This window comes from Lissotriton helveticus, chromosome 9 (genome assembly GCF_964261635.1).
Source record: "Lissotriton helveticus chromosome 9, aLisHel1.1, whole genome shotgun sequence".
NCBI classification, from domain to species: Eukaryota; Metazoa; Chordata; class Amphibia; order Caudata; family Salamandridae; genus Lissotriton; species Lissotriton helveticus.
The window spans coordinates 1,215,696,490-1,215,723,155 of NC_136070.1; the positions used below are offsets into that span (position 1 = coordinate 1,215,696,490).

The 26,666-nt window shown below is 46.2% G+C and overlaps 1 protein-coding gene across 2 annotated transcripts in view; it reads left to right on the top strand.

The window, feature by feature from the left end:
- Nucleotides 1–26,666, top strand: part of TATDN2 (TatD DNase domain containing 2) — a 559,782-nt gene that overhangs the window by 178,091 nt on the left and 355,025 nt on the right. For both annotated transcript variants that reach the window (XR_013601139.1, XM_078661683.1), the window contains exon 3: nucleotides 18,069–19,571. Coding sequence is in view for 1 of the 2 variants with exons in the window: in XM_078661683.1 (XP_078517809.1) it covers nucleotides 18,069–19,571 (1,503 nt within the window). In the remaining variant the exon portion in view is untranslated. The remainder of the gene's footprint in view (nucleotides 1–18,068; nucleotides 19,572–26,666) is intronic.

Genomic DNA, 26,666 nt, shown 5'->3' on the forward strand with positions numbered 1-26,666 from the left:
AAACTTCTAGCAGCGGCAAGGGGCAGCAGGCAAAGGGTACAGCACTAGCGGGGAGCGCTGGAGCGGTGGGGGAGCGACCTGGCATGAGAACAGGTCAAGGTCAAGTCAGCTCCCCGGGTATTCACGAAGTGTGTTGCAGTAGTAGCGACCACTCTATGCAGAGAGGGAGTCTTCGTGTTCCCGTATCTGGACGACTGGCTACTGAAAGGTCCTTCCCCAGACGCTGTAAGGAATCAATTCCAAACCTGAGTCTAGCTCTGTCACTGGTTGGGTTTACATGTAAACTTCAGCAAATCAGTCTCGCAACCCACCCAGAAGATTCACTTCCTAGGAGCTCTTCTAGACTCCGAAGTAGGAAAAGTGTTTGCTTCGGAGGAGAGACAGTGTTCTATAACCCAAAAGTGTCAGCTGGTACTTCGTCACAGGGTTCAGAAAGTGCGAAAGAATGCCTCCCTGCTAGGTTCGATGGCTTCATGCATCTAGTCCCGAATGCCAGGCTTCGGATGCGTCCTCTTCAGCAGGATCGGGAGGACAAGTGGGACCAACAGTCAGCTCGCTGGGACGATCGGATTACTCTGTCGGAAACAGCTCGAGCTTCCATTCCATGGTGGACAAAGAACAGAACATGCAGGTGGGAATTTTGTTCCATCAACCTCCTCCTGCTCAGACTTTAATCACCGATGCTTCTCTTCAAGGCTGGGGGGCACACATGGATCACCTCCAAGTGCAAGGTTTGTGGTCTCCCAAAGAAAGTACGTATCACATCAACATGCTGGAGTTGAGAGCAGTTCACCTGGCTCTCAAAGCGTTCCTCCCCTCGCTTCAGGAAACATCAATACTAGTACAAATGGACAACACCACCACCATGTACTACCTAAACAAGCAGGGGGGAACGCGCTCACGGACTCTGTCAATGGAGGCCCAACGCATCTGGCATTGGCTTCTGGCTCGCAAATTGTCGGTCACGGCGATCCACCTCCCAGGAGAACTTAATGTGAGGGCCGACGCTCTGAGTCGGCATTTCGAAGACAGAGAGGACTGGGTTCTAAACGACTAGGTCCTAAAAGGAATCTCCCAGTCTAGGGGTCGTCCCTCCTTAGATCTGTTTGCGGACGACGAAAACACCAAATGCCAAGACTTCGCCTCGTGGTTTTACCGTCCAGGAACAAGAGGGAATGCCCTTTTGATAGACTGGTCAGGGGAATGTGTGTCGCCTTTCCACCACTTCCGCTGATCCCGAAGGTGGTGCGCAAACTGACACACTTGTGCACAACAATGATCCTCATTGCCCCCGACTGGCCAAGACAATGGTGATACATGGACCTGCTTCATCTATCAGTGGCTCCTCACAAGAGACTGCCATGCAGGCCGGACCTGTTGTCCAAAATGAACGGGAGGATACATCATCCCAACCTTCGTCACTGAGCTTGACAGCATGGCTCCTGAGGTCATACAATACGGCCGCTTAGGATTGCCACAGGAATGTATGTCCATCCTGAATTAAGCGAGACGACCTTCCACAAGACATTCTTATGCCTGTAAATGGAAGCGCTTCTATCTGTGGTGCATACACAATGGTCATCATCCTATTAAGGGTCAGGAAGAGGTAGTTCTTCCTTATTTGTTATATCTGGCGAAAGTAGGTTTAAAGTTTAATTCTATTAAGGTGCATCTTGCCGCTATAACAGCATATAGGCGGACACCTTCACAGCCTTCTTTTTTCCAGTTACCAGCTGTAAAAGACATCTTGCAGGGGTTGAACAAAGTGTACCCTCCAGTGCGTCAGCCTTCTCCTCCCTGGCAGCTGAACCTGGTGCTATCAAAGTTAATGGGTCCGCCTTTTGAACCCATTCATAAAGCTACCTTGCAACACCTTTCCTAGAAGGCGGCTTTTTTGGTAGCAATCACGTCAGCTCGTAGGGTGAGTGAGATCCAAGCTCTCTGTTCCAAAGAACCCTATACTGTGTTTCATTTTAATAGTGGTACTAAGGACACATCCGTCTTTTCTTCCTAAAGTGGTGTCAGACTTCCATGTCAATCAGTCTATTTCTCTGCCCACTTTCTTTCCCAATTCCTCTTCTCCAGCTGAGAGGGCTTTGCACTCTTTGGACCTGAAAAGGGTTTTAAAATTCTATCTTGATAGGTCCAAGACTATACGTCTTTCTGATCAGCTGTTTGTTAACTATGGATCGATCAGAACAGGTCTTGCAGCCTCGAAATGGTCTGTTCAGAGATGGATCGTTTCATGTATCAAGCTTGCTTACCAGTTGGCGCAGAAAACTCTCGGGTTTTCTCTCAAAGCGCATTCCACCAGGGGTAGGGCTGCGACTGCAGCTTTTCTCCAGAATGTTCCCATGTCTGAGATCTGTAAGGCAGCGACCTGGAGGTCTGTCCATACATTTACCAGACATTATTGTCTTGATTCTGACACTAGAGCAGATACCCAGGTAGGCCAGGCCTCCTTGCGGAATCTGTTTAGCAGCTGAGTACTCGGCTGTTATAAATGTTGTTTGGTTGGGTCATGTATTTCTCATTTACCTGCAGGTGGTGTTTGGGCTTGCTATTCTATTCAGTGCTTATGACTATTGATGAGGATCCCCTGGAAGAGAAAGGATAAGTTACTTGCCTGTAATCCTAGTTCTCTTCCAGGGGTATCCTCATCAAAGTCATAAGCACACCCTCCCGCCTCCCCAGGTAAATGAGAGTGGTCTGTTCTATGACTTGTGGTTAAGCCCTGACTTCAGGGTTATGCAAAGAACAACTGACCGAACTGTCACCCCTGAGGCATGATGAGAAGCCAGGGGTCATGGCTGCCTTAAAGGCACGGTGACAGTTTTTGTTGAAAATGTTTTTCATTTTCTATGCTATTGCTGTTCAATGCAGCCTGTGGCTAACAATGTATGTTTATTGGCAATTTACAAGATTTATGAGTCTTTTGCTCATTAAAACACAAAGCTCAAGGGCTATTTGACCTAGTGTGTTTTCTTTGTGTCATTGCTAATTCAGTATATGTGGGATTATTTACATTGTTTATCCTCTTTTTTGGGGCTGCATTGGTGTGAGAAAAATTATTTATGTGCATACATATTTGTGGAGCTATTTATATGTAATTTACATGTATATTTCTATAATATTTCCGGGGTCCCCGCACGTGGGCGGGAATATTCAGTGCTTATGACTTTGATGAGGATACCCCTTGAAGAGAACTAGGATTACAGGTAAGTAACTTATCCTTGTCTGTGGTAGTACCATTGACTGAAGCCAAGATCACTGGGAAATGATGTAGTATGCTGTGTATAATAACAAACCTGCCTTCTTGGTCGTGAAGGGTTTGTCGTGCGCCAGAGCAGCCCCTTGTGGAGGAGAATGGCTGTTCCCCAAGCGTAGTTGGTGTACAGAGAGGCGTTTGTCTCAGCAGTCCTGCTGGCCCAGAGGCAGGATGTGGTCGCCGGGCTCAGATGTTGCTCTTGGAGGAAGCACACATAAATAGGATGCCTATTTGGTACGTTACCCCCACTCTCTGTGAGATACGGTAGCGGACGTGCTGCCTCAGTGTCCGGAGGAGGCCCCGGCATGGCTCGCCCAGGCTCTTGCTGAGGGGCAGGACGCAGCACGTTATTCCATCAGATGTGGACTTGATACCACGGACTCACTGGGCAGATCGATTTCCACGACGGTGGCGATTCGTCGCCACGCCTGGCTGAGGTTCGCAAATTTTTCGGGGGATGTCCAGAACACGCTCATGGACATGCCCTTTGATGGCCGTCGCCTCTTTGGCGACTAAGCAGACAGTGCGCTTGAGCGTTTCAAGGACTCCAGGGCTACGACCAAGGCCTTGGGCCTGTCGGGCCAGCGCCAGCAGACTTCTGCTTTTCGCCCCTTTCGTGACCAAGGAAGGGGCGCCCCCACACGTTCGTCTAGCCACAGGCGGCAGAACCAACCTCAACGTGGACGTGGTAACTGCCGTGGCTGTGCAAGGGGACAACGGCCCGGTCAGTCCAAATCCACTCCTGCAGCGTCCGCCTCAAAGCCTTCCTAGTCCGAGCTTTCAGGCCCATTCGACGCCAGTAGGAGGCAGGGTTCGGCATCACCTACTCCACTGGCGTACCATCACTTCAGACAGGTGGGTGCTGCAAATCGTCCGAAGGGGCTACTCCCTCCCCTTCGAGGCGACCCCTCCAGCCATGCCACCGCAGTACCACCGCATGTCGGGGGATCACTTGCGACTTCTGCAGGAGGAAGTTACGGCCCTCTTGGCCAAGGGGGCCATCGAGCGCATTCCTGGGCCAGAAGTAGGACGTGGTTGTTATTCCCACTACTTCCTGGTTCCCAAGAAGGGCAAAGGGGGCCTATGCCCTATCTTGGACCTCCGGAGCGTCAATGGCTTCCTCTGGACGGAGAAGTTCAAGATGCTGACTTTACCTCAGGTCCTAGCTGCCCTAGACCCTGGAGACTGGATGGTGGCGTTGGACTTGCAGGACGCTTATTTCCATATCCCCGTCCTGCTGGCCCACCGGCGCTACCTGCGGTTCAGGGTAGGCCACGAGGACTTTGTTTACTGTGCTCCCCTTCGGCATCACCAGTGCCGAATGTGATGGCGGTGGTCGCAGCTCATCTGTGCAGATTAGGGGTTCCCGTCTTCCCCTATCTCGGCGACTGGTTGTTGAAGGCGGGCTCACCCCAGACGGTCGTCTCCCACCTCCAGACTACGGCCTTCCTCCTGCACTCGCTGGGGTTCTCCATCAATGTGCCGAAGTCACACTTGAGTCCCTCTCAGAAGCTACTATTCATCGGAGCGGTTCTGGACTCGGCGCAGTTTTGGGTTTATCCTCCCGAGCAGAGGGTTCGGGATATTCAGGCTCTGATTCCGCTTTTTTAGCCTTTATTCCGAGTTTTGGTCAGGCTGACGCTGAGGCTCCTGGGGCTGATGGCCTCCTGCATCCTGCTGGTGCATCACGCCAGGTGGCGGATGCGGGCTCTGCAGTGGGACCTGAAGTTTCAGTGGGCACAGCATCAGGGCAACCTGTCCGACCACGTCCTGATCTCGGAGGGCACTGCGAATCAGCTGCACTGGTGGCTCACGGACCGCGATTGGGTCAGTGGCAGATCCCTCTCCCTTCCCCAACCGAAGCTCACAGGAGGACGGATGCGACCCTCCTGGGATGGGGGGGCCACATGGGAGAGGCGGAGATCAGAGGCCTCTGGTCTCCGGCGGAGTCCCTGCTCCACATCTGGAGCTGCGGGCGATCTGACTTGCACTGAAGGCATTCCTTCCCTCTGTCCGGGGAAGTGTAGTGCAGGTGTTCACGGACAACACCACCGCCATGTGGTACTGCAACAAACAGGGTAGGGTGGGGTCGTGGACCCTTTGTCAAGAGGCTCTGCGTCTCTGGGCATGGCTGGAACGCCAGGACATCACCCTGGTGGTTTAAAACCTGGCAGGTTCCCTGAACGCCAGGGCGGACAAACTCCGGCGTCGGTGCGTGATGGATCACGAATGGCGTCTAAACTCGGACGTGGCGCAAGGTCTCTTTCAGCAGTGGGGATAGCCTTGGTTAGATACATTCGCCACCGAAGAGAACGCGCAATGTCATCAGTTCTGCGCGTTGGAATTTCCAAGGCGGCACTAGCTCGATGACGCTTTTCATCTCGAGTGGAGTTGCGGTCTGTTGTACGCCTTTCCGCCTGTACTACTTCTGCCCAGAGTGCTAAAGAAGATCAGGCGCGACCGGGCCCAAGTCATCCTTGTGGCTCCGGACTGGGCACGAAGATACTGGTATCCCGAGCTACTCCGTATGTCAATCGATCCCCCGATTCAACTGCCTCTTCAGAGGACCTTCTGTCGCAGCTACAGGGGACCATCCTCCACCCGAGCCTGTCCAGTCACCACCTACATGCCTGGAGATGGAGCGGCGACAGTTGAGGCCATTTGACTTGCCTCCTGAAGTCTGTGATGACATTCTGACAAATTTGTGGCATGGTGCACAGCAAAGGCTGTGGGTCCCCTCTCTGCCCCTCTTTCAGAGGTTCTCCTCTTTCTTCTTTCTCTTGCCCAGCAGGGCTCTGCTCTGGGCACTATCAAGGGCTATCTCTCGGCCATTTCAGCCTTCTTGAGGCTTCCTGATCTTTTCAAGTCCCCTGTTGTACATAGGTTCTTGAAAGGAATCACGCACATGTTCCCTCCTGTTCCTTTCGTGATGCCTCAGTGGGACTTGAACCTGGTTCTTACTTATCTGATGTGCAATCCCTTTGAGCCACTTCATAATTGTCCTCTTCGTCTTCTGACTCTCAAAACTGGTTTCCTGATTGCCATCACCTCTGCCAGAAGAATGAGTGAGCTCCAGGCTCTTTCCTCTAAGCCTCCTTTCCTCTCCGTTTATCCGGACAAGGTTGTTCTGAGGACTCTTCCTTCTTTTCTGCCCATGGTTGTTACAGCCTTTCACATCGGCCAGTCCATTACCTTGCCCACCTTCTTTCCACCTCCGCATCCCTCGAAAGAGGAAGAGAGGCTCCACCGTCTGGACCCAAAAGGTGCGCTCTCCTTTTACCTCAACTGCACACAACAGTTCCGGGTGGACGACCAACTCTTTGTTGGCTACGTGGGCGCTAAGAAGGGACGAGCGGTGCACAAGCGGACCATCTCTCAGTGGGTCGTTTTGTGCATTAAGGTCTGCTATTCCTTGGCAAAAAGGAGCCTCCTGTGGGGCTGCGTGCCCATTCTACTGGGGCCACAGTGGCTCCTACTGCCCTGAGTCGGGGAGTCGCTTTGCGGGACATTTGTCAGGCAGCTACGTGGGCTTCGCTGTACACGTTTGCCAAGCACTACTGCCTGGACAGTCAAGTCCGGAGAGATGCCTTTTTTGGACGTTCCGTTCTCCAGGACTTCCTGGTGTGATCTTGGTTCGCATGCCCACCACCGGGGTTAGTATTGCTGGGGTATCTATTCTAAGGTAAGGAATCTAACTAACATGTTTCTTTCAGATGAACAAGTTACTTACCTTCGGTAACGATATATCTGTAAGAAACATTAGTTAGTTAGATTCCTTACCGACCCAGCCATCCTCCCCGTTCTGCGAACCGATATCTAGGGTTAAGGTATCTCCCTTTGATGACCCTAGTTTCATGGCACCAGTGTCGGTTTCTTGCATGGCTCTGCGTTCCTAGCATGGAAAGCTATGTGCAGAACTGACGTCAGCGCGCAAGTACTCCGACAACGTCATTCCGGCTATCACAACACCGACGGACACATCCAAACATAAGCCATGGACAACTATGGCAATGTGTGCTTTTTGAGATCAAAGAAGTGATTTGCTTTAGTCAAAGTTTTTGGTTTTGTAAAAGACATTTTGGCAAGGGCCCGAAAGTAACCCTGGGCGTAGTTCGCGGAGCCGCACTCCGCGGAGCTACGCGAAGACGCAGTTGCACTCCGCGACCTTCGCGTAGCTCCGCGGACATGCGTAGTAGCTTGCTAGACCCGTTCGCGCGCCGTTTTTCGTCTTCGGGAGCGCGGTGCGCGTGTTCGGGGCGCTGCCTGCATGCTCGAGATAGCTAGCGCGCTAAGTTACTCAAGAGGTTTGTCCCGCCCGCTTGCGTTCCCTTATTTCCAAAGTGCGTGATCGCGTCAAATATCGCGCGAACTTACCCCCGGCGCACGCGATAATGTTATTCAGCGCGCGAGAACTACGCTACGCACCGGATCGCGGAGTAATCGACAGCTTCGCGTTCTCCGTAGAACGCGGAGTTGCCAAAACTCCGCAAGCTCCGCGAACGGAGCGTAGTTCTTCGCCCAGGGTTACCCGAAAGCACCCGTAACAATAACGTTTACAAAATCCATGACAAAATAAAATCATTGGCAACTGATGCTAAACCTATTCGCTTTTGCCAATCCTTGTTTAAAAATTGGCACTAAGCGTTAACCTTTCCACATAACTTGTAAATTGCCAGCCTCAAAACCAAACTAAAATTACCAAGGTTCGGGATTGGTAGTTTCCAATACCAATATGAGTTTCTCCATTTGACCTTAAGCGAGCCCTGTTGGTGGCCTTGCAGTATATGGCAGAAATAGCTGCTGTACGTCAATTAAATTGTTTATCTTTTGTATCTGTATTTGGATGACTGGCTGGTCAAAACCAATACAGCACTGAAACTTCAGCAACATCCAGAATTCAACCATGGATTATAACTTTCTTTGTTCAAAGTTAATCCCCTAACCTGTTCACACTATACAGTATCTAAGAGCCTCTTTTAACACAGATCTAGAAAATATATTTCCTTTGAAAGAAAAACTGTCATCTATATTTTGAAATTGTGTTCTCTAAATCAGACTCTTACCCATTTGGTCTGGGACGCTTTCTCCATTTTAGAAAGCATGGTGTCTTGCTTTGCACTCCCAAATAAAAGAAATTCAGCACTCCCAAGATGAGGCACTCGGTAAAGCAGGAAGAAACCCTTGGAAAAGTGACTCAGCACTTACAAAATGAGGCACATCAAAAGGCAGTTTCAAAATAAAGCGTGGGATTTTACAACACTCAAATGGAAGACTTTCCCAGAAATCAATTGAAACTGGTAAACAACACGGAAGTGTGTGTGTGTGCGCACAAGCAAGTAATAATAAAACACTCACAAATAATACAAGTGTCAAATGCATGAGATAAAACACAAGCAGATAATAATAAAGCACACGCAAATAATAATGATGGAACACTCCTAAGTCAAATGCCGGGGAATAAAACATAAGCAGATAATAGTGGAACACTGGGAAGTACAATGCAGTGGAATAAAACATAAGTAAATAATAGTAATGGAACATTCACAAGTCAAATGCGAGGGAGTAAAACTAGCTAATAATAATGGAACATTCACAAGGCAAATGCAAGAAAGTAAACTGCCCGCTTGACCACCATGGCATAAGAAGCCCCCTCCTCCGTAGCCACAGTTGGCGGAGAGAGCATGCCAGTATCTGGAAAAGTATCCAGCCCACTGGCTTACCTAATTTCACCCTACCAATCCAACTGCTCTGCAGGGTCATCCTGGTGTTCCAGAGGGTCCATAGACCCCTCCCATTACTCTCCCAGCCTAATACGTCCACAAAGTGTTCAGGCGACAACATAGAACCCCTGGGATCAATCAACGTTGTTCCGACTCCGTGTTGTCGGGGATAAGGATGGGGCTGGCACCTGTGGCACTGAAGGCACCGACTTCGAGTCCAACACTGAGGGAGGTCGTGGTGGCACGACGGGTGTCGACCCAAATCCGAGATTGGATTTCTGGGGCCCCAGAGGCCATGACGGGGCCCCGTTTGCTCAAACACGCGGCCTCATAGAACTCTTTGATCTGAGCGGGGGTTTCTCCGGCTCCTGGAAAAGGAGGGAGATGCGAAGTTGACCCTGGCTCTGTAGAACTGTGCCTAGAGTGCCGGTGTTCCTAACCGCCTTTGTCGACAGACGACAGCCGAGGTGAAGATGAAGTCCACTTTGGACGAGGACTTCTTCTTGTTCCTCTTCCCCAAGTGTCCCGGCGACCTCGAGTGGGACAAAGAGGACTTTGGGCTCTGAGAGCAGTATCGTGAACTCCTCTTCCTCAATCGGGACCGGGACCACCGTGGACTCTCGCTTGACTGCGTCGTCTGCCAGGGCACAAGGAGTTTCAAAGCCCGCTCCCGTAGGGTCCTAGGTGCCATTGCCCGACAGTCCGAGCACGACTTTGGATCATGGTGGTGCTCAAGACACCAGAGGCAGACGAAGTGGGGATCAGTGACCGATACCGTGCAGGGACAGGCCCCACGCTTAAACTCTGTCTTTCTCAAAGACAGCCTGGCGCACAATGGAAAAAATCTGGAAGTTGACAAAAAGTCGAGAAAAGGCCTGGCAAAAGTACAGAGCAGTAGATTTTCCCAGATCTGCGCTTAACTGACAGGGAAAGAAATGAACTGACGTCCGCGTGCCTGGGTGGCGCCTATATAGGAACCGTGACGTCATAGCCAACGCTAACAACGTCACGGGGAACCGAATGGAGCCACCTGACGGCGCACGCAAGGGGTAGTGCTCAGCAAAAGTTTCCGTATCCAGCATGACACCTGGGAAATTCAAAGCTAAGGAATAACCAGCTGGATGGAGTCTCTACCAGATAATGCGTTACCAAAGGAAAGTAACTTGTTGTTCTGATCATTTTGACTGGGAAGCCCTTTTCAGTCAGCCAGAACTACCGCTGGGACAAAAAAAGTTTCCCTGTAATGGTGTGTCCACCCCAGAAGTGAGCTTCTGTCTGCTTGCCAAAACTTCCTGTCTTTAGTACCTTTTGCTAACACGGAGAGAGACTCCTAGAAATCCCTCTCCCTACATCTGTTGCAAAACCAAGGCTTAAAGTACCGTCTTGTTTCGAGGTCAAGATGGAAGCTGGCCAGCCCTTAGTGTTTTGACTCCTATACCGAGAAGTACATTTCTTTCTCACGCTTTCAAATGCACATCCCACACGTTCTGTTTTAGGCAAGGCTGTTTTCCTTTGTGCTGAGAAGAAAAACATCCCTCTTTGAAGCTGCAAGAAGGCACGGAATGAAACCATGCAAGAGCACAAAAATATTGTACATTCAAAATGGAATCAGTTAAACATAGAGTTAAATGTCACAACAATCTCACAATGTATGTTTGCGTGTAGCACTACACATGGTCTCCTGCATCTCCCTAGTACCAAAAGCCAGGCTTCACAGGCGACCTCCTCCAGAGTGTTTAGGAGACCTGTAGTGTTAGAAGTTAAGAGACTAGGAAGAAAGGATATTGTATGTCCAGAAGCCCAATCCAGTCCTTCTGCCTGTGCAAGGAATTAGACATGCTTCAGGGAGTTATTTTCTGGAAACCTCAAATAACATCAGTGGATGTGTGGGCATCATACATAATGGAGCTATCTATTGAAGAAAAATGGCCTCCTGCAGATAAGCTCTACCACATCAATGCCTTAAAGCTTAGGACAGTTCACCTAATCTTGGAATCCTTCGTTCCTCAATATAAGCATTGTCCATCTTGAGACGGACCATACAAATCACAATGTATTATCTCAACTGTAGGTATCCAGAGTACTGTTAAGGGAATTACTGAAATCCGGAATTGTTCTTGGGCGAGGGACATCTGTGATGGTAGTAGGTCTGCCAGGGTTTCAGAACTTGGAAGCAGACCAGCTCATCGGGCACCTTTTGCACACCGGTCTGCTATCTTGCTTTTTTTTTTTAGACCATGGAATTCTGTATTGAAACTTAAAACACCAATTGAAGAAACTCTGCATAGTTTCAGTCCATATGCAAAAGCATTTTCATAGACTTGTCAAGAGCATTTGCCTATGCCTTTCCTTGGACTCTCCTGCGCTACATGTGGTTGCCAACATTAGACAATGGAAGATGACAATGATATTGATCAAGTGTTGCGGTAGAGGAGATTAGGCGAACTATCTGGTGATAGAGAGTTCCATATCTTAGGTGCGACAACCGAGAAAGCTCTAGCGCCCGTTTTATTTTTGCGGGTTCGTTGGGGTTTCAAAAGCATAGTGTGCGCACTATGTGAGGGTCTGCAGACCCTGATTTGTCTAGCTTTTGAGCCAGATGTATGGGGGCATTGAAATGTAGCGCTTTGTGTCAAGCATGCAATTTTTTATTTGATTCTTGCTTTATACGGTAGCCAGTTGAGGGATTTTAGGGGCGGGAGATGTGATAATTTGTTTGTGTTTCGGAAACAATTCTGGCTGCCGCATTGAGGGAGGCTCTTAGAGGGGCCACCTTGTATTGAGGTAAGCCACATAGTGTGGCACTACCATAGTCCAGTCTGGGCAATACAAGGGCTTAGACTGCTTGTCTTTTTACATTTTTTGTTTTTTTTTATTAAGAATCTGGTGCATACAAAAATTAAATAAGACAAATATATTCCATCAAACATCATTACATCTTAAAAATGTTGCTTTAAAGGAAACATCCCATTATATTCATTCAAGGAGAGCGACACACACATCAATAAATCTAGCCTCCGATTATCCACCAATGATTAAAAGATATAAAAAGCTTTAGACTCTACCTTCCCTCCATTTTTTTAAGGGGAGCCCAGATATTCTGCCCTAGCTCCCTCATCCTTTTGCCCCTTCGAGAGTATAGAGATGCTTCGATGTTACGGATCCCTAATAATCTTGACAACCACATTTGAAATGAGGGTGGCACAGAGTCTTTCCATCCAGCAGCCAATAATATTTTCAACACTGCAACACCAATGAATACAAATGCTTCTTCCTCCTTTTTCAGTCTCAAATTAGAATCTATTCCCATTACCATCAGGACCGGGGATAGGGTGATTTTAATCCCTAGCAGCCCCTCCCAGATTTTTTCAATCTCAGCACCTATATGCCTTAGTGTTCCACAGTCAAAAAACATATTTACCAGGTCCGCTGGCCCCTGGGAACATCTTGGGCATTTATCGTCATCTTTTTTCCCCCCACTCAAAACTTGACTGGAGTATAATACAGATTATACAGTGTCTTATAATGTTGTGCCCTAAGATTAGAGGAACGGAATATATTGCTGGCCAACATCAATGCCTTATCCAAATCTACATCCGGGTCACCCAGTTTCTGAGCCCAGGAAGTCTCAACCTTCTCCATATCGTCCTGTAGCGTAGTGATTAAGCCTCTATAAATCATACCGATCTTAGTGCCCCCAGCCAAGATATACTCGAAGATATTATTTTTACCTCCTGGAATGATCCGGGGCCTAATAGTTATTAGGGTTTGAAATATTTGTATAAATTTAAAGCTAAAGAGATCCCCTATTCTTCTAATCCATTGAGATTCGCCTGATATCCACCATCCATCAATGCTCAACAACGGAAAGAGATTTGAGTTCCAGAGAGGTGTATAGTAGTTATACTTCGGGATTCCCAGTATTTTCTGAACCGCCTTCCAGATCCTCCACACACTATCCAGTATCTTATATCTGTTTTTATTATAGTATCGTCAATCAGTTTTGCGCAGTAAGAACCCACAACTTCTTTTCCCAGCAGCAGTTCAAAGATGGATGGGGGATACGTGTTCCCATATACACTATTCAACCTGTTTGTGGCACTATCCAGAAGTATCTCCATCTGGCTAAAAAGACACGCCAACAGATAAAACCGGATATTAGGAGCCCCTAGTCCTTCTAATTCTTGGGGCAGAGACAGGTACTTAAGAGATCTTCTTGTTTTACCATACTGCCATATAAATTTACTAAAAACAGACTCAATAGATTTTACCACGCTTTCCCCCACCATAAGTGGAATTGAGCGAAAGAGATACAATACTTTCGGGAGCCTGGTCATCTTTAATACATTTACCCTACCAATTAGGAATAAGTGAATGGAATTTATCCTTTTCAACTCCGTTGACATTAAGACGAGAAGTGGCTCAAAGTTTTCTTTGATTATAGTTTCCATTTAAGGACTAATCCTCACCCCAAGGTATATTGCTGAGTCCGTATACCTTCCATCACGTTTTATAATATTACTTGAACAAATTATTTGTGTCTTCTGTTCATTAAGAAGGTACCCTGAGCTTTGACCAAACTCCTTAGTTATTATGCTCAGAACCGACATAGCCTTGTCCGGATCAGTGGTTGTAATTGCCAAGTCATCAGCGTATGCCAGTAACTAGGTTTCACATCCATTACATACCACTGGTTTAATATCTTCGTGTCCCAATATCTTCTGTATAAAAGGATCTATGTAGAGCGCGAATAGGATTGGCGAGCAGGGGCACCCCTGACGAGTCCCCCGGGATATGTATATTTTGTCTGACCCACCACCCATTAGCTGAATCCTAGCGAAAGGATCATCATACATTGCTTTGAGTGCCTTTATTATTTTAGGGCTGAAGCTACTCCGCTCCAATATCCCCCACAAATACATCCTTGTAACACGATCGAAGGCCTTTTCGGCGTCAAGAAGGATCATGGCGATCCGGCCCACCGTGACGGCTTGCGCATCAAAAAGCGTAATAGCCCGTCGTCTATGGTGCCCATGCTGCCACGGGAATAACCAGTCCGCCAATGACCCCTCCCAGCCTAACTGCTAGAACCTTAGCGTATATTTTGGTGTCTGCATTCATGAGGGATATTGGGCGGTATGAGCCAGGATTCTCCCTAGCCTTACCCTTCTTATGGAAAACAACTATTTTCGCCTCCTTCCAGGAGTGTGGGATTTCTCCCGAACATATTATACCCCTAAATAAGTCCAGCAGTACAGGGGCTATCACTGCCTGTAGGCATTTATATAGTTCTACCTTGTATTGAGGTAAGCCACATAGTGTGGCACTACCAAAGTCCAGTCTGGGCAATACAAGGGCTTGGACTGCTTGTTTTAGGTCTTCATCTGGAAGGTAGAGTTTAAGTTTTCGCAGAATGTTCAGTTGGTAATTCGCTCCTTTGGTGGCAGCATTAATGTGTTCCTGCATATTCAGATGTCTAATTTAATACCCAAGGATCTAGCAGAGTCTAAGATGTGAGGAAAACAGTTAAGGGATGTAAGATGGTTCAACCAAAGCTCGATCTTGGGGATGTTATTCGGCAGTGAGATGCGAAGGAATTCGGTTTTGGCAGCGTTAAGTTTGAGATGGTTATACATGAGCATTATCAATTGCAGTTAACTACATTGTTGGCTTGTAAATTTATACCAATATTTAAGAAAGAACTTGTTTTGCAAAATGAGTAAACCCAAAATCAGAGTTGTGCAAATATCCACCACTGATCCTAAACTCAGTAATTTGGGCAAATATTTTTAAAAAAGCATAGAGATTTCCTTCATTCGTTATGTTTATACCCCATGAATTAGCGATTTGTCAGTCCACAGTGATTTATCATAGTAGGTTCCAGCTCAGTTGTTAGGACTTAACTGATTTAATGCCCATCTCTCCTTTCTTGCTACAAAGGGCATAAAGAAGGTCCTTAATTGCCGTTTTCCACATAATTCTCATGGCCACTATGGGTGGTAGGCCTCTTTATCTATTTGGCACATTAGCTGTAGACCTCCTATAATAGTGAAGTGTACAGAAGCCTATGATAAACACATAAGCTCATTAGGAGCATCCCTCATTACCCCATTCTCTGAGTTTGATCGAGCTAGTCAGTAGGCCAACATGGCTGAATAATATTGCTTCAGTTTCACCCAGTGGGCCAAGCTGCAGAACCTCAGTTTGATTTGTTACGCCAGTCGCTGAGGGTTACTCTGAAATCTGGGTTGGTGCCCGCCTCAAGCTGTTCACGACCTGGAAGGATTCCTCTGCACGGCCCCCTGGCCTTGCTTGTGATCATTAGTAGTGTAGCAAGTACTGCGTGCTAGGCCCTTCTTCTGTTTGTAGTTTCCTGGTGAGCTGGGGGTGGAGTCCGGTGCAGGGGCACAGCCTGTCCCCATCTCGTCAGTAGTGATTGGACCTCTGTCACCCATGGGGATTTTGTATCTTAATAGCCTCTGGTAGTGCCCTCCATGTTCTCCTCCCTACTGACTGTTGTGCCTAGTCCAAAATGTCCAATGTGGGGCAGAATCTCATTGTTGACTTTTGTTATGGATGCTGGGCAGTGCCCACCACTGGGAACAAATAGCCATTGAGGTATACATTTACATGGGTTTGCGCTGTCACCTATTTCTATGTTTTCCTAATTTTTTTTTTTTACATTGTTTTTGATTTCAACAATTAGTTTCTCTTTGAAAACCACGAGCAATCTACACAAATCAAAACTTGCTGAATTTGCAGGTTTTTGTTGTTTACTTTTCATAGATGTATAGCTTTCTGGGTTCAATTATGGGTTTGTAAGAGGAAAAATCTACTTTAAAAAAAAAAATATTTACAACTATGCTTGTTCCTTAAACACTGGAGATGGTGATCTGAGCAAGGCAAACCTTTTTTGATGTCATTTTTAGAACAAAAAAGTACTTTCTTCCACCGCACTGTTTTTGCATTTGACCCCTTCGGCGCTCATGACGAGCTGAGCTCGTCATGAGTCGTGCCGCTCGCACGCTGATGACGAGCTCAGCTCGTCATGTGACGCGGCTTTTTGAAAAAAGCCGCGTAGCGCAAAAATAGCCGCCGCACGCATGCGGTTAAAAACACCCAAAAATCATTGCTATGTTTTGGCTATTGACGTATGTCCCTTCTCCCATGGTGGGTTTAAGCGAATAATTCACAAAGGGGTACTGCCTCTTCCATCACCCCCCAGGCACCTGGTCTCAGAAGCAGACTTCATATTGGTTCAATCTGCTTATTAAACTTACAGCAGCTTCTGTGTACCTTCCACTTCTTCTTTTGTGTTATATTATTATCCTTATTGTCATTGCTTCCAGGGGTGACAGTTAGACTCCAAGGCTTGTGTCTTTGGCAAAGAGAACCACCCAGCGCACCTCCATCGGAATTGCTGGGTATCCCCCAGCTCCGTGAGATTATTCCACTCCTTGCTGTCTCATAAGAACGTTTACCTATCCACTGAGAGATCACTTCTGAGGAGTCGACAAACAATAATTTTTGATAGTTTGCCTAGCGTTTCTCTGCGTATCCTTACTGTGGTTTGTATTTGTGTATCTTTATAGATTCCCCTGAAGACTTCCAAATGCCATATTTACTACCTGCTCAACACGATTCCGTCCTCCGCTTCTAGAGTTTCATAACCACATTACAGGAATTAAAAAATAGGTCCAACCAACATAGACTTCTTCTCCTTCAGTGGCGACAACACAAGCCATAGCAAAAACAGCTTTTCAGCCATTGAAGCCCACTTTGAGGCAAATGTGCACAGCAACTTTCCATAGCAGCTGCTGATTAAAGAATTCATTTCAGATAGACTCCCAGACAACAACCTCGTAACAAGAAGTGATGTAGACAACAGAAAGAAAGCTTGTATGTAATTAAAAAAACAAAGACTTAAAAAAAAAAAAACAGAATAGCAGATCGTTATTTTTTCTCTTTTGGGTTGTATGGCATCTTTAATCTTTGTAGTGACAAACTTCTGATGGTGAAACACTTATAGCAATGCCTAGATAATGAATGGAACCAGTTCCCCAGTGATAAGCTCAATGTAACTAGCAGATCCGCATTCGTTCCCATGGTGGTTTTAACCGAATAATTCTAAATAAGATGCTCCCTCTTGCATCACGCCCAGGCACTTGGTCTCAGAAGCAGACTTCATATTGGATCAATCTGCTTGAACTCAGGGCAGTTCCTGTTTACCTTCCACTGTTCCCCTTTGTCTTCTTTTGTGTTATATTATTATCCTTATTGTCCTTGCTCCGAATGGCGACAGTTAAACTCCAAGGCTTGTGCCTTTGGCAAAGAGAACCACCCATTGCTCCCCCAGAGATGCTGGGTGTCCCTCTGAACTCTGCGAGATTAATCCACTCCTTTCTGTCTCGCAAGATCCACTTCTGAGGAGTAGACAAACTATAATTTCTGATAGTTTGCGTATCATTCCCCTGCTTGTTCTTACAGTGGTTTGTATTTGTGTATCTTTATAGATTCCCGTAAAGACTTCCCAATTCCATATTCACTGCCTGTTTCAACCTGATTACGTCCTCCGCTTCTCTCCTGCTTTTCTCCGAGCCCTCAGGTTATCTTTTTTTTATGTAACCAATTCTCTAGAAAGCCCTTGTCCCTGCAGAGAACAAGCAAACCCTGTTAACTTGCCTTGTTCTGAAATCAGCTTCTATCTCTGACATATTGTCCCAAACTTGCTAGATCCTTGACATTGAGGCCTTATTATGCTAGCTTACACACATCTGAATGTAGCATTTATTTCGAAATATTAAAAACACTTCTGCAGCTTTGCTGTAGTAAATAAAGACAAATGAAACGAGTCTTACAAATGACATTCATGTGACCTTTAAAGTACATTCAACCGTAAATTTTGGATCACTGGTATATTTTATGTTTTGCAAATTGTAAATCCCATTACACTTGCCTATAATTTGGAGCATTGCATTTTTGATCTCCCTTGATGTGCCTATGTGTTCTGTAATTGTTGAAGTATTTTGGAAATTCAGTAAAAGAGAGGCACACAACTGTTTTCTTTTCCTCCATGTTAGGTAAAACATGGAAATGTGCAATGCGTTAACATGGACAGCAGCAACAGTCGCCTTCCAGAGGTTGTGGGCAAAGAGAGCTTGCAAGAAAGTTCTTCACTCGAGAGGAGAAGAACCATTAGAAGTCGGAGTGATCAGGGTTGCCCTGGATTGTTCAAGAGGGCTCTCCAGGATGCAATTGGGAACTCCTACACCAGTCGAGTGAAAACAGCATCAATCCTGGGGAAAGATTGCGTGCCACATCAGAGTATAGAGTTAAGCCAGCCAGTGAGTAGCAGGTCCAGGAGTTTTAGTTATTTTTCAAGTGGTGACCGACAAGAGCATGAGACCAGTCAAGGCGGGAGCTCGCAATTGCTCACAAGAAATGTGCCTGTTTCTAGAACAGCAGGGGAAGAATGCCAGCCAACAAACTTTTATTCATGTCCATCGTCAGAAGATAGTCTTCTAAATATGGAGTCCGATATTGAGTCACAGGTCGGCAATTTGCTTTACTCGAAGAGTGACACTGATACTTCAAGGAAAAGCAGGCTGAACAATACTGCAGTTCTAGGACCAAGACCGAGCAGACACAGTGATCCTGCAGGTTATCGAATATCCAAGGAAAACAGACATATTGACCATGCCTCCGAGAAGATCAAAAATAGAAGTAATGCAGTTTATCCGGCATCAAGAGGTGGTGTTTATAGCAACGTGAGAGAGAGCACGCTTAGTGATACTGCAGATATGACTTCTTCAAGCAGCAATAGAGTTCCTGTATGTGTTACTTCATCAAACAACAGAGATACTGTCACTGCACTTTATTCAACAGCAAGGAAGAGTTTGCATAACAGCATTGACATACGTGCATTGAGGAACAACAGCCATAATGACACTGACGTTTGTTTATCAAATGAGAATGTCTGTAGAAGCTCTATTGGTCTTCCATCGGCACTGGATACCATGCATAGTGATACCACAGTTTACCCAAATTCAGGACTTGGAGATAGTGTCCATTTCAATTCCACAGCTCTACGGACATCAAAGGTAAACTTATATAGTGATACCAAAGTTTATCCCACAACTAGTGACAGGAGACACAGTGACCCTAATGGCTATCCATCTTGTAAAGTGAGTTGTCCTAGCAATATGGGGGATAGCAGACCCAACAATACTGAAATGTATCGGTCATCATGGGAGAGTAATTATAATGATACCACACTTCATTTAACATCAGTGGATATCTCGTGTGGTGATGCTGTGCTTTGTCCACCATCAAAAGAAATCCGTCCTAATGATGCTGCAATTTATCCACAGTCAAGGGATAGACCACGTTCCACTCCTGAAATTTGTCAAACATCAAAGGAAATCCTGCATACCAAACTGGAAACACATAAAGTGCCCATAGACAACCACTCTACTCGTGTTACACAGCAAGAGCAAGTTTGTGTTCGCAGAGTTGATAACCATGAAGAAGCACCAAGGCTAGTGTTTTTGCATGAACATGACTCCGATGATGACGAGAGTAAGGTGAGTTGCACTACTTGTGTGTGTGTGTGTGTGTGTGTGTGTATATATGTATATTTATGACTGTGTGTGCTTATATATATGTGTATACGAGGTGGTAATAGAGAAGCGCTATTACGAGTCCTTGAGACCAGATATATATTGGAGCTTGACAGCAGAACCCCAGGGGGCCTCAACGCGAGTAAGGATCTTTACACATGTTTATAGATCCTCGAGAAACAATCTTCTTGCAGAATCAGTTATATCAGGTCTCATTAAGGCATTACCCAGATGACTCCGCCAAATAACATCATGAGTGGGGGTCAATATAAATAGAATAGCCTGCCTATAAAAGAACCAACAGGAACAAATACATTTTTTACGGGTCCTCCTTTCCAAAAATGAATGTTACCCTTTATACTAGCACCAAGCACTTTATGATCATATTTGCACTATAATTGCACTTTTGTTCTGCACTGCAAGAAGAGGTACAATGTGGTTAACATGTTCTAATGACATTGCATAGGCACTTTATACTATCACACTTGGGATACATTTTGCACATGTGTTTTTTAACCTGGAAACTAAAGTACGCGAACAAAAAATGTGTATATATATGTTTTTAACGAATGTTATACATGTATTTATTGCCCTTAGCGTATTTTGCACATATTTATATCATTTAAATTGTGTTTAAGTTTTGATGTGAGATATTGTATTTTGCACTATACTTAATTCGATCAATATCGAGTTATAGTCTGTTTACAGTTTCCATGTTTCAATACCACTGAAAGCAATAGCGGTATAAACAGTCCGTCTTTTGTGCCTACTATAAGTACCTCCTCTTGTTCAGATAAACACATCATGTGATCAAGCCTGTGGATACAGGCGAAACGCGTCGTGGCGGACATGCTGAGCGTTGAAAGGCACCAATAAGGCACTTCTGTTTGGCATCAGAACTGGGTTTCCACTCTTCGTCATTTTGTACCGACAAGGACGTGTTGGTGGCGCCGTTGGCGTCTGGCGAGGCTGTTTTATTTATATATATATATATATATATATATATATATATATATATATATATATACTGTATGCATGGTATTATGGATTTTTTGTGTCACAAATACTCACATTTTATATCTGATTTCATTCACAGAAAGGTTAGGGTAACTCATAATTTTCCAACAAGAGCATGCATGGTCTAGGCAACAAAATTGGATGAGATAACAGTCACAAATTAAAAACCTTTTTGCATCTGTTATAATCAAATTAACAAGAAACTGCTTATTGTTTTTGTTTTCATATACTGTTTATTACATTTCAAAGGATATAAAATACATATACATTGAGCTGTAGAGTCACAGTTCTGCAGTATACCTTAGCTATCATCACCATCAATAACAGTATCCCAACTCCCTCCCCCCACCTCCGCTCTTGTTCATTAGCATTTGAAAACAGTAAGTTGGATAGACACCAAACAGGTAGAGAAAAACAATTTGATCCTCTGGGGTCCTTCACTAGTCCTTCATTCCCACCTTAGTCCTGTGTTTTACGTTGCAGTAGCGTTCTACCAGTGTTTCCTCACTTTCTAGGAACTCACACATTAATATCCGCGCTCCAGGCACAGCAACAGAATATATTTCCTAATAACTTTCTCCTTATCAGGGGTGGGAATCGGGCCCAGCAGAACAATATGAACTGTGGGTTGTAACTCCCAACCAGTGCTCTATTAAGGCTTTCCAACACATCTCGCAAGAAGGGCGTCCGGGATGTGCAGTGCCACACCACATGCAGGAAATCAGCTGTGTGGGTCCCGCGGCAGACGCAGCAGTCCGTCCGAGTATTGTATATAGTATGCAGTGTTTTGGGTAAGAGATCCGTCTGATGTATATTACTGTATTTGATCAGTTTAAATCTTCAATTGAAGCTATCAGTCTTCACCACTTCATGCACTCGCTCCCAATCTTGAGAAGATAAGGGTTCCTCTAGGGCCTCGTCCCATTTTGAGTGCACCCTAGGAGTCATTCCTGGAAGGTTGTCCCATAATACTAGTTACATATGTGATATCAGTCTATGCCCTCCTGTCAGGAGTGTAATCAGTGTATGGGAGGCCGGTAACTCCTCCCGGAAAGAGATCCACGCCTCCTGTGCCTTTGCAGGTACTCTCCTATACCAAGTGCAAAGGAAATTGTGGCATTCTGCTGCGTGATAAACTGTCCGCCGGGGTATAGGTCACTAATTAATTTGCAGCTCCACTCTGGACAGACTTCATGCCAGCTTGCCTCACAAAATGCTTCAAAGACCATATTAGCATGTCCCATGCATACGAGGCTCGTCTTATCACTCTTGTGACCACCCTCTCCCACACTCTACACACCTGGCAAATGACCAAGGGTGTGTCCATAGGCACCCTTACTCTCCCCCATTAGCAAAACAGGCCATATCTCTCCATCATGGGAACTGGCCAGAAGCCCCTTTTTCCGAGCTGGATCAAACCAGTGGACAGCGTGTTGTAAGTGAGCCACCATGTAGTAGAGTTCCATGTTGGGGATCTCCAGGCCTCCCAATCCCCAAGTTTGTTTGAGCATGGTCAGTCCCACTTGCTTCCTCTTATTTACCCATAACTAATCTACCAAAAGGCTAGCTATCTAGCCGGGTCTGGTGACTCAGTGGACTAATGCTTCCACTACAAGGGCCTGTGTTCGACCTCATGGTCACAGGTTCAAATACTGGCGGGTCCACTCAGCCTTTCACCCATCTGAGGTCGATAAAATGAGTACCATTGAGTTGGGTAACAAGAAAGATCTGTTATTCAGCGCCAAGATACCTCCGGGTGAACGTGCGCTTTACAAATACACACGTTATGTTATGTTATTTCCCTAAAATATTCCCCAACACAGTGAACTATTTTAAGTAGTGCCAACTTCCCCTGTCCAGCAGTAGGCAGGTCTGGAACTTGCTTCCACGCCCTATTCCCATTAACTCAAAACTAGAACAGTTCCGTTCAGCCACAAAAACTCTGTGCTTTGCTAGTGGTCAGGGCCCAGTGGGAGTTGCGAGGCACTCAAGCCACTCCCCTATGTACACACCCCTCTTCCCATTGACTCCAGCTGGCCTATTACAGACTACTAGGTCCATGCAGGGAGTACCTTTGACGAAAGTGTCACAATAAGGCCTCCCTCTCGCGCTTCCTCAGGCAAGTCTATGCTCTGTGTTACAGGGGTAATTCCTCACCAAAATCAGTGGCAAGTCGTAGACTTGCTCCATTTTTAATTCACGTAAGAGTGCCTGAAACAAATCGTTGATATGTCTTTGGGGGAAGTAACTTCTTTACATCCCACCCTGATGAAAGCCCGGTACCTTTTTAGGCCACTTAGTTAGGGCTGAAACATGTTGGTGCTAGAATAAGTCATAGGACCATCACATCCTTGGTCACCCTGTTTGTTTATATTTTAACCTTCCCTCCCACTCCATTATTAAAGATTTCTTTAGGAGTGAGTGAGGAATTTTAGCTTTAATAGTACACCCCCATACAAAATACCATTAAGTGCTCCCTGAAACACAGTTGAGCCCACCCCGACCTTTAGCAGTCGGTGTGAGCCCTATGATGATGCATGTCATTACTACATTACTAGAGTGAGTGAGGGCTATTTAAAGAAAAGGGTATTTTTCCCTTCCCACCCGTAACAAGGGGTTGGATATCATTTGATTATTTCCCTTGTGAATTTGTTCATGAGAGGATCACCATTATACATTTAGGAACCCCCACCCAGTCGGGATCGCTCTTGAGTTGCTTTGACCTACACAGTGAAAAGCAACCATTCGACCACTGAAGGGACTTTCTTGTGCATATGAGTAGATACATATTGCACATCCCAGGCCACATCGGATCTTACCCAGGAGCAATTCAATTGACACTCCCACCTTTTGTTAACATCGGTGAGCCATCAGTCCAGGTGATGTGTAACTCAGTCCTAAGTGATTCAAGGGAGCTACAGTAGGTGCTTGCCCAGTTATAATTTACTTGACCAGATGCAGTACTCACTGTAGCGTGAAAATATTTTAGGAAGGACCAGCATCTGTACTGTCACTGCCCGTTCATAGGTCACTCCGTTGCATATCATATTAGTCTCGGGAGTCTGGCATAATGTCGGTGTCCATGAGGGTGCGGTCTTGGCAGACCACAATCTTTCCTGTCGATTGTGTGTCGTCCAGGCTTTTTGCATGTTTACTCTGTTTTCGTAAGCTGACTGAGTGTCTCTGTGTGACCGGCGTCGCCAATTTCTCCCCACAATTTCTCAGCAGAGATCCCAAATCCGGGGGATCCTACCAGTTGCTAGCCTCTTCCAAGGTGAGGAACAACAGTTCCTTTCCACCATGTACAACTAGCAGTTTTGCTGGGAACTTTAGACTGTGTTTCAGATTAAGGTGACTCATACTCTTTGACAGCTAGGAAAGTTTTTTTGTTGGTTCTGCACTTTTTGTGTGTTGTCGGGGAAGATCGAAATGGGCTTCCCCTCAAGCTGTGGAGGACCCTGTATCTGAAAATTTTGCAGGATGGCATCCCAGTACCTAAAGTTGAACAGGCAGACAATAAGAGCCCTCAGCTGTGCTCACGGCCAAAGCGGAGGCACCAGAACTTAGGCAGCCTTCTTTGGAGCATGTTGTTAGCGATCCAGTCTTCCAGAAACAATTCCACTGTCCCTCCACCTTCTTGTGGAATCCTATGAATCGTAAGTTGTCCTGGCTGGAGTGTCCCTGAGAGTCTTCTATTCTTTCATCCGATCGTACTGTAAGCTTCTGCAGTGAAGACACTGTATCTTGCAGGGTGTGGACCTCCCGCCGTAGGACTCCCACATTCTCCTCCGTTGCATTGACCCACGCTGCCACTTTTTAGGATTCCATCATTTTTTAAATTTTGAGTAAGTATAAAAAATCATTCACCTACATACAGTGGCCGGCTAAGAAAAAAACGGGGGGAGGGTAGCTGGAGGAGGGTCAGGGTAACTCAAAAAGTGGGTCAATGAACAAAACATACCATGCTCGCTCATAATAATGCCATGTCAATTTCTGTTTTCACCTCCCCATGTGACAGTTGAAGTGTCAACCTGTATGCCAGACGTGAGGCGCAGGACCCGTAGGTGTAGTGGGCAAGAGTGTTCATAAAAGGCAGTGGATAGATATTTTAAATAGGGTCCCCACGTTTTCACGAATTTAGGTAGAGTATGATTTACGACTGCCGTTAATTTTTCCGTACTTATCCAGTATTGGGGTATCTTTCATAGATTCACATGCCTGAATCATTCACCGTTGTCGTAATGGGAGTCCCATGGTACATAAATACCAAGTAGTAAGTACTAGACAATACCTTTCCATGGGCTATTATGGTAGCAACCACCTTTTTCTATAGCCTATTAGTCTCCTTTTACAAAAAGGACCAAACTGAAAACTCAGCCAATCGGCACCCAGCATCCTCTAGAACCTTCAACGATACCAACGTTGACGACACCACCGTCGGTGCCGAAGACTCTGTCGACAGTTACACCACCGTCGACAAAGACAACGCTACCGTCGACGACATCACTGTCAACGATAGAACATCCAGTATATAGTTATACTGGTCCATCAACACAATTTCAGCAACCAGTACAACGGCAGTTTAGGACACCGAAAATGCCTCCGCTTCCACTTAGCCATTTGTTAGATGTTGAGGACTCTGATGATGATGATGATGATGATGAGTCAGTTTAGAGCTGCACGTAGTCCTTCAGAGTAACACGTTAAGTATCAGGTGGAGGATGACGAATATGATGAGGAGGATCAATACTACCATCGCTTTCCTGCCCCTCCAGTGCAGTACCAGCAATATTTCGAGCAGCCCAGGCAGCAGTCCGCTCAATTCCCTCCGGAGTTAATGATGGATCTTCAGAGCATGTTGGCGGATTATAAACAAAGGTTTCCTCCTCAGGAGGATGTTGTTATACCTCCTCCACCTCTGCAGGAAGCTACGCAAACACCAATGCCTCCACCTCCGGCCACTCCGGTAATGGCACCAACTCCCATACTTCCTCTTCCTCCCAGAGACGATCCTACTACGTCGGAAGAGGAACATGAAAAAGGTGAGCTTCCCGACCCCTCTCCACCAGCGGATGATTACATAGCACAAATTCCTTCACCGCCGCCTCATCGTCCTTTGGATTCGCCTCCTGAAGATATCAGAGGATTCCATAATATGGACAGAGCCGCTAACCGTTTTCACTTACCTACGGTAGTCCATCAGTTGGATTGTTTCCTATATGATTTTAAGGACCAGGAAAGGAAGACCGTCAGGTCGATACCCATATTTGACCATATATGGCAAGAAGGCATTAAGGTTATGATGGCACCGGCTTCTGTAGTTCCAGTGCTTCCCAGGTTGGATAAGAAATATAGAGCACGGGAGAGCTCTCCAGCGTGTCTAACAAGTCACCCTAAGCCTGATTCAGTGATCTCTCAGGCAGCGCAAAGGCGTTCGAAAAATCCATCTACACCTATCCTCTCTCCACCAGACAATGAAGGTTGACAGCTGGATTCGATTGGAAAAAGGTTCTCTTCTATGGCGGCAGTCTCCATTAGGGCGGCTAACGCTTTAGCCATCCTAGCACGTTATGACTGACAAATACGGTCTGACATTGGTGCACTGAAGGAGGTCATTCCTGATACCCCTATGCAAGAGTTTCAGTTGCTCACTGAGGGAGAGAGAGCAGCTTCTGAGATCATTAATATAGCTATGGTCATTGCCACAACTAGTTTCGGACAGTTGGCTGGAGCTGCCGTTTTACGGCGTCAAGGATGGTTGAGAGCAACTAATTTCCGTCCGGAAGTTCAAACCAAGATATTGGATATGGCTTATGATGGTGAAAGCTTGTTTGGAAGCCATATTGATGATGCACTTTCTGCCATCAAAAAAGACACTTACACGGCTAAGGCTCTTGGTACCCTGCTGTATCGCAAACAGCCCTTTCGAGGAGACCGAGGTAGGGGCTACTCCAATTATAGAGGAAATAATCAGCGATCCCAGTCTTATCAGACTTATCAGCCGCAATACTGTCAAGGGTATCAACAGCAGTCCTACAGACA